Source organism: Nilaparvata lugens, chromosome X (genome assembly GCF_014356525.2).
Source record: "Nilaparvata lugens isolate BPH chromosome X, ASM1435652v1, whole genome shotgun sequence".
Lineage (NCBI taxonomy): Eukaryota > Metazoa > Arthropoda > Insecta > Hemiptera > Delphacidae > Nilaparvata > Nilaparvata lugens.
In genome coordinates this window covers 22,102,132-22,110,637 of record NC_052518.1, presented here as the reverse complement: position 1 = coordinate 22,110,637, position 8,506 = coordinate 22,102,132, and the positions used below count along the sequence as shown (strand labels likewise).

Here is an 8,506-nt window from a genome sequence, read left to right as displayed (position 1 = left end):
AGTAGCTTGTTTGGGGCAAATGTTTTCAGGTGACCAAGGTCCTCACAGTTCTGTAGCACTTCCTAAATAAGTAGAAATTATTATGACGTAGATGTTGGGTGATCTATATGAAAAAAATCTTGTAAGGTCCCATTACAGGGTCTCAACTTTTATCAAAGATTTTATTCACTAATAGACCTTAGGTTCCTGATAGACTATCAAGTATTTGATGAAAAATGTCCATCAAAGATCTTTGACCAAAAAGTGCCCCCTTAAATGCAGATCGAATCCCATTGTTAGTCTTGGAAAACAAGATAAAATTGTGATCCATGCGATACCAATACCAGCACCATGCACCCCGTTGCAATCTTACGATGATAATAATAATATCTATTAATTGTCCTGGCTGGCTCAGGTCTGGTGTCAGAGCTATCAGGTCGCAACTGATCAATTTTAGGGCCTCTGACATTACCTAACGACTGCTTTTTAGGCAGCCGGGACCGACAATTAACGATTGTTGATAAACATTTTCGGGCCTCTTGCTAATCTCGAGGAAACTGGTTTCTTTCCAAATGAGATATGGAATGATGGAAAACAGGTCATTACGTTCTAGTGGGGCGAGAAAAATATTTTCTCATGATTTAATAATAAAATTTCATATTATTTTGGCAGCTTATCATATTACTTTACAGCCAAAAACCGATTTGGTAACAGTGGAGAGGTTGGAAGTGGGAACCGATAGAGCTGTTCGTTTTGTCCAATGACAGAAAAGCAAAGCAATATTATATCAATGTTAATCAGGACCTGACTCATTAACGCGATTCTCACTATGGTAGCAACTGTTCAAATAATATGATATTCAGTACTTCGGTTTGTAAGTGAATTTGAGCTTTGTCAACAAGCAATCCAACAAAAAAATATTAATACCTCACTCTTGACTTAAGGTAAACTCTTCGAATAACTTATATTTTGTCTGCAATCGATTCGATCAAATTTAATTTTCATCCAGATATAACGCTCGAAGAAGCCATTCCGTTGTTGAAAATAATGTTAGTTCATCAAGAAAAATAATTGTTTTATTAGTCTACTAATTGAAAGCAATTATTTATAATAATAATCAAGTCTTATGACTTGAGGATTTTTTTGTTTGAATGGGGAAATTTTAATCTGGTAGATGGGAAAAACAGTCACTGTCACTGGTGTCACTTGCAAGACAGCGTCACACAGCGTTATCAAGTTATCACTTGTGTCGTCTGCACTACATAAAGACAGTCTTGACGTTTGGATTGACATTTTATTCTTCTATTTTAATTCATTTATTCTCTTAATCATGCCTAATATTGTTAATGAAATCAAGTTAGACTTCAAGGATGTTCTATTGAAACCAAAACGGAGCATTCTGAAAAGTCGATCAGATGTAAGTAGAATTTATTTATTCTTGAAAATTGTGGTGACTGTTACAGATTGGTACGGTACCGAATATAAAATAATATATCTGTGTATTTGTTCTAATTTTCAGGTCAATCTCTTCAGGGAAATTACGTTTAAGAATTCAAAAAGAACTTACAAGGGAATTCCGCTGATAGCTTCAAATATGGATACAGTCGGGACCTTTGAAATGGCGAAATCATTGTATAAGGTTAGTTACATTGATAAGTTTCAAAAATCAGTTTTCTAACGACTTATTGGTCAAGTTCATACGCTTGAAATATTAAAATTTTCTTTTATAATGATCGATCGGACCATTGATGACTAATAACTCTCTCCTTTATAATGTTCCATCCAATTATTAAAAAAATTGGATCTTTTTCAAAATGTCAAGGTCTTGAATTGGGCGTGTTTGTTTCTATTTCTAAACATGGTCCCTGAACTACAACTGATTTTTCAAGACATCTATTTTCATGAAAAAAATTAGTACACTTGTTAATTCTCTTAAGAATTTAGGGTAGTTCAGTGGAATACGATATTATCGCTTCAGACTGGTAGACCATCACAATTAATAAAATTTCAATTGACTTGTCCTTGCTCTTTCAATAATAAAGCTGGTGTATTTTTAAATCGGAAGAATTGATAGTTCTAACCTCAAAATTTATTGTAAGGGTTGCTCAATATGTACGCTAACCAGCCAATTTTATACCGTCTCATTCATAAGAAGAAGCCTTTCTTTTAATTCTGTCATTACACATTGTTTTTGTTTTTATAGCAGTACCGTAGCGAATGTAGATGATACATCAATAAAAACGAATTGAAATAGCAAATTTTGTACTTTGCACTTTGAAATAAGAAAGAACTGTACCATATTTATATTTCTTTCTATTGCTGAATAAAATTAATGAGACATCTATGGAGTTCACTTCAAAAGGTGAATCAGCAAGTGATTCTCTTTTAAATGGTCAAAGTTCATGATTGCAATTCTGACATTCCATTCATAACTGCAGGTTGAAAACATGTTGAATCACTTGCTCCTCTTTATCAACTCACTAATGGATAAATGCATGAATAATGTACTTTTTCAATATCTAGTCAATCGAAATTGAACCATGCTGACCTTATTTTTATAAAGAGCTGGTATAATGCGGTACTTGGCACATTATTCAGTATTCATTTTATTATCAGAAGACTTTTTATAAAACAATAATAAAAAATACATTTTTGAAATGCGCTCTTCAAACTTATTTATTACCGTTTTTTAAACATTTAGAATATTACTTATTGGTTATATTGTAGACTTCAAGAGGCCAGATGTTATTTTGTATAGAACTGTTACCTCGAAATGAACAAACATAATTTATTGTAAATTTTCTTCCTACCTACTCCACAATAATTGACTTCATTTTTATCTGATGGTGACGTTGGGCTAGGTCCAAAACATCACTGAGAAGGGACTTGAAATTATTAGTCAATATTTTTAAACTCACCTTGTACTTTTTTATTGATGATATTAGAAAATTGAACTGATTTTGTTGAATTCAAATTTATTGAGCTGTATTGTGACTTCTATGATTCAACATTAATTAGTACAGTAATACATTCGTGGAGCGTTTATACTGAAATTCCTCTTGATCTAATTATGTTCAGTTGAAATCCCATGAATCATGATTAGCCTAATCACATTAAGTCATGAATAATGTTTCTTGCGCGTGATTTCTCTCAGAATGTTTTTGTGGTGATGGATGACTCATTCGAATTAAAAACGTTGAGGATTTCAAGGTTCTAGATAAAGATCTAACTAAAGAGCGCTTATTAGGCATACACATTCGCAATAAAATGGCATAAAACGTTCAGTTAATTTAAAAGATTATTATGATGTATATAAAATCAAATCATTTATTGTCAAGAAACATTAGAAATGTTACAACAGCGTCAAGATATCATGTCTTAAATATAATGAAAACTACAATAACCATGTCATAAATAGCCTATATGACCAAAACGAAAAATATCAATACAAGAACATATAACACACTAATTAAAATTCAATTGTGAAATCTCTTCTATCGCATACAGACATGTTTTGATTAACAAGTGTCTGATTCTAACTTTGTATTTGATTCGAGTGTTATGACTATGGAAGTCACAGTTTATCTCAAAATCTTGAAGGTTTCTCCTAATGTACAGGAAGCATTCAAATACATATGAAAATGGCAATGTTAAGACACCCCTTTTCATAAACAAATTCCTACATGGTTTGCGAGGGGGCTTTCTACATGCAATTCTTAATTATTTTTGCTGTAACCTAAAAAGAATGATTGCAGAAGAGTAATTTCCCCATAAGCGAATACCATACACAAAATAACTATGTAAGAAAAATACACATTCATTAGTACAGCCAAACCCACAATTCTATCAAGTCTTCGCAGAAGACTTTTTGGCAATGTAAATGGTATGGCACTTCCAATTTAAATTTGTGTCGATATTTCACTCCAAGGAGTTTCATTGACTCTTTATCTACTATCTTCGTGTCACAACTGAATATCATATGTTTTCAGGGGTGGTCTGGCTCGGCTGGGGGCCCTCAGCTATGGCTGATTGTGGGGCTCCCACTGACGGGTCTGGGGGGTCTGGAATACCCCCCAGTAAGAGTGGGGGGGGGGGTTCCCGGGGCTCTAAATATAGCCAAAAAGGATAAAAATTAAACTCATTTGAATATAATTATCAAATTTACATTGATGTCAATGACTGTTCTATTACACAGAACGGAAAAATTACACTAAAAGTGCTTTAGACATCTTGGCTAGATTTGATGAGCTCGTCGATAATAATTATGGTCTTTGACAACATTGTGAAATAAATCCCTCTCAACCTTCATCAATGGTTGAAGCCAGGTCCTGTCCAAGCGTCGCTCTCAAATGCGTTTTCAGCTTAGGAAAAAAATTGTTTGGAAGTAACTAGTGTGCATGGAATTGTCAAAATCGATTTGTAGGCCACATACTGGTACAAGTTAACATGCACTGCTCACAATTTTGCCATCGTCACAATTTTAAGCTTCGTGGGGAGAAGCTTCCTCTGACTCGGAGTCTGATGTAAGATCTGATTCTTCTAGCTCTTCTTTTGGAATGTCATCTTCATCCTTGGTGTTAGCTCCCTTTAAAAACTTAACTAAAGTTAACTTATTAACTTATTTCTACTTTAGCCAGTTTAGGGATAGCGCAAAGTACGTCTGCAGGAAAACTGTCAAGTGTTTTCATTTCTTTAAACATTTTTCTATGTAAGCCAGGAACAGTCTTTCAAAATATCTTGGATCGGAAAAAATCGTTCTTCAATGCTAACCAAGGCACAATTCATAAGTTGGAAATATGATAATGCAGATAATGTATTGTTTGGTAATGAGATTCGGGTACACTTTTCATGGTTTATGCGCGCACAAGAGCCTTTGCTTTGGTTGCTCAGAATTGAATATCTTTTTGTTACCTTGTAGTCCAGTCAACGAAAGATTATAGAGGGAAAAGCTCTTTTAAGGATAGTAAGAGGATTGACATATCAAAAGTCCTCATCCCTACCCCCTTTGCTAAATGGGAGGGGGTTTGAAAGTACCATTTTTCGCATATTTCTCGAAAACTATGCATCTTATGAACATTTGTAACTGTGCAAACTTGAAGTTTACACAATTGCAAACAAGTTTTGTCCTTTACATTTTTTCCATACCTCTCATAGTTTCTGAGATATCCGCTCTTGAAGGTGAGACATTTTTTGAAAATCACTTATGTCTCCAATTTTTTCATATTTTCGGCCTTATAATTTTTGAACGATTGATGAAAAAAATTAGTTCTCATTATAACCTGATAGATCATCAAATTATCTTCAATTTTATGTATATTTTCACTATTTTACGCATTTCCCTACGACTGTTGCAGCAGTTTTAGTGTTGAGAGTGAAATTTTCTGTTCAGCAACAATAGATCAGTTGACAATGAAATTTGGAGGGAATGTTTGGAACACAATTTTCGACTTTGCAGCTTTGTTGCCACTAGTTTGGAGGTGAGCATATAAAAAATCCCAACCCCTACATCATTTGCTGAAGGGATGAGGGTGGTTTGAAAGTTGCATTTTCCACTTATTACTTACATGCTTATATCTTGGAAACAATGTGTTCTATTGACATAGTCAACTGCATAAAAATGAAGCTTAATAAATTTCCTACAAGTTTTGTTTGGTAAAGGTTTTCGATAAATCTGATACTTTTCGAGATATTTATGTTCTAAAGTGGTGCATTTTCTAAAAACCAGTTCTCTTCCATTTTTTCACTCTTTCAAGTCTTATAACTTTTCAACAATTGATGAAACAAGAATGTGCTAATTACGAGATTGTAGAGTATTGAATTATCTTTCATTCCATTATAATTCCACTATTTCACGCATTCTTATACGACTGTTGCAGCAGTTTTAGTTTTGAGTGTCAAATCTCAAGATTTGCAACAAGTGACTTTTCTCGAATATCACACTATTCTGTCGTCATAAATTTGGCAGTGTGCATCAGTATGAACATTCATATTGAGTACCTATTGGAACGTCTCCGGAACTGAACACAGGGGGTGTTTCTGAACTTCTTACCAAACAAAGACACTCAAAACTAAAACTGCTGCAGCAGTCGTATGGGAATGCGTGAAATAGTGGAATTATAATGGAATGAAAGATAATTTAATACTCTACAATCTCGTAACTAGCACATTCTTGTTTCATCAATTGTTGAAAAGTTATAAGACTTGAAAGAGTGAAAAAATGGAAGAGAACTGGTTTTTAGAAAATGCATCACTTTAGAACATAAATATCTCGAAAAGTATCAGATTTATCGAAAACCTTTACTAAACAAAACTTGTAGGAACTTTATTAAGCTTCATTTTTATGCAGTTGACTATATCAATAGAACACATTGTTTCCAAGATATAAGCATGTAAGTAATAAGTGGAAAATGCAACTTTCAAACCACCCTCATCCTTTCAGCAAATGATATAGGGGTTGAGATTTTTTATATGCTCACCTCCAAACTAGTGGCAACAAAGCTGCAAAGTCGAAAACTCAATTAAAAGTTATTTTTAGTAAATTGAATAACTTTTTCAAAAATTGATATTTTCAGAAAATTTTTATTCTACTAGATCAACAATACCATGAAGAATCTATCCTCTAAATCTCATGGATTTATCTCTTACCGAATTTGAAATGTCCTGTGCCAAAAATTTAAACCTTAGGTGCACATATCTCAAAAAGTAATGGTCAGAAAAAAATGTTTTCTTGAGAAAACTTTTTCATTTTGATAGCTTGATGATATATAAATCGAAAAACTTCGAAAAATATTACGAGTAGAAAGTTTATTTTTAGCCTTTGCACAGCCTTAAAAGAGCTGTGGAGTTGAAGTTTGTGTTCTAAACTTTTCACTCTATACCTTTATTTGAGCATTCATTGCCTGGATTATTGTCACTACGAAAAACATTTAAAGTCCAAGTGAATTTGCAAAAGCAGGCCTTACATTTTGGGGGCCCCTTGGCCTCGAGGATCCCCGACCAGCCGACTTGGCCAGACCGCCCCTGATACAAATCGATCTGTAATTTTCTATATCTGCTTTATCACCAATCTTGTATACAAGCATCACCTTGACCTTCTTCTATCCATCTGGAAAAATCTCCAAGTCCAAGCACTTATTGAATAAGTCAGTCAAAACTCCTGAAATGTGCGGAACTGCTAATTTAATTGAAGAATTCAATTCATGTATATTGAAACAATTACTATTGCTTAGTTTATCAATTGTGTCAAAAACGTCTTCTACCCTAAAATGTACAAACTTGAAATTATACTCTGGTTTTTCAATTTTCTTAAGGTAATAATTATGGTAAAATTTACTCTGGGGAATATTTTTGTTAAGCATTTCAATTTTTTATAGAAAAAACACATTGATATCATCTATGGACGTTTTGCACATATTTCCCATTGCTTTAATGATTTTAGTGACATACTTATAACTTATAACTTATGACTTATAACTTATATTTAATAAGTTATAACTAAATTATAACTTATAACTTATACTTATAACTTATAACTTATAACTCATAACTTCCCATGCTGCTTTCGTCTTATTCCGGTTGTTCTGGATATATTTATTATTATCCAGTTCACTTAAATTCATCTTCTTGCATTGATCACATTTTCTTAAAAACCCGCGATCTAAAGGATAACGACATGTTGGGAATTATTTTTAAAACCAATATAACAGATCACTATTCCACTTGCCTACATATAAGTTTACCTCTAACAAACAGTAACAATAAAACCCAAATCCAAAGAGACATAATAAACTTTGATACACTTTCTAAAATGTTAGAATCTGAAAAGTGGGTGGATATAAATGACCCCCTCAACGATGCAAACAAATCAACTTATATTCTAATAAACAGATTGCATAGCTTTATTCAGATCGCTTCTACTAAAAAGCCCATCCCACATAAGTTAAAACCATTAAAAAATTGGATTACAAAAGGACTTATCCAATCTATCCGCAACAGAGATAAAATGCATAGAACTCTTACTAAACAACCTTATAATATCAATCTTAAAAAGGAATATATACAGATTACAGAAACAGGCTAAACAAACTCATCAAACTATGTAAAATAACGTATTACAGAAACAAAATTTCAGACGCTAAGGGTAACAGTAATAAAACTTGGAGTTGCATCAATGAACTGTTAGGCAAAGAAAAGAAAGTTACATCCCCAAAAATCGACGCAGATGTACTCAGTAAACATTTTGCCGATGTGGGTAAAATATATGCGGAAAAACTTAAATCAAAAAACAACTACCCACCGTCTCACACGACTAGTTCAGATTACAAAAAAATAAACTCTCCAAACTCTTTCTTTCTGTATCCTACTAATAAAAATGAGATTTTAAAATTAATTATTTCTTTGAAAAATAATTCATCTCCGGGTATAGACAAAATATCTAATTTAACCATAAAAAATAGCTCATTATATTGCTTTCCCGTTATCTATGATCATTAACAAATGCTTTACAGAAGGAGTCTTTCCAAAACAT

The 8,506-nt window shown here is 33.0% G+C and overlaps 1 protein-coding gene across 1 annotated transcript in view; it reads left to right on the top strand.

Moving 5' to 3' along the window:
• Positions 1–1,174: 1,174 nt before the first annotated feature.
• Positions 1,175–8,506, top strand: part of LOC111055184 (GMP reductase 2) — a 38,190-nt gene continuing 30,858 nt past the window's right edge. Inside the window, exons 1-2 of the mRNA XM_039443013.1 lie at positions 1,175–1,396; positions 1,499–1,618. Of these exons, the coding sequence (XP_039298947.1) occupies positions 1,310–1,396; positions 1,499–1,618 (207 nt within the window). The 5' untranslated portion in view covers positions 1,175–1,309. The remainder of the gene's footprint in view (positions 1,397–1,498; positions 1,619–8,506) is intronic.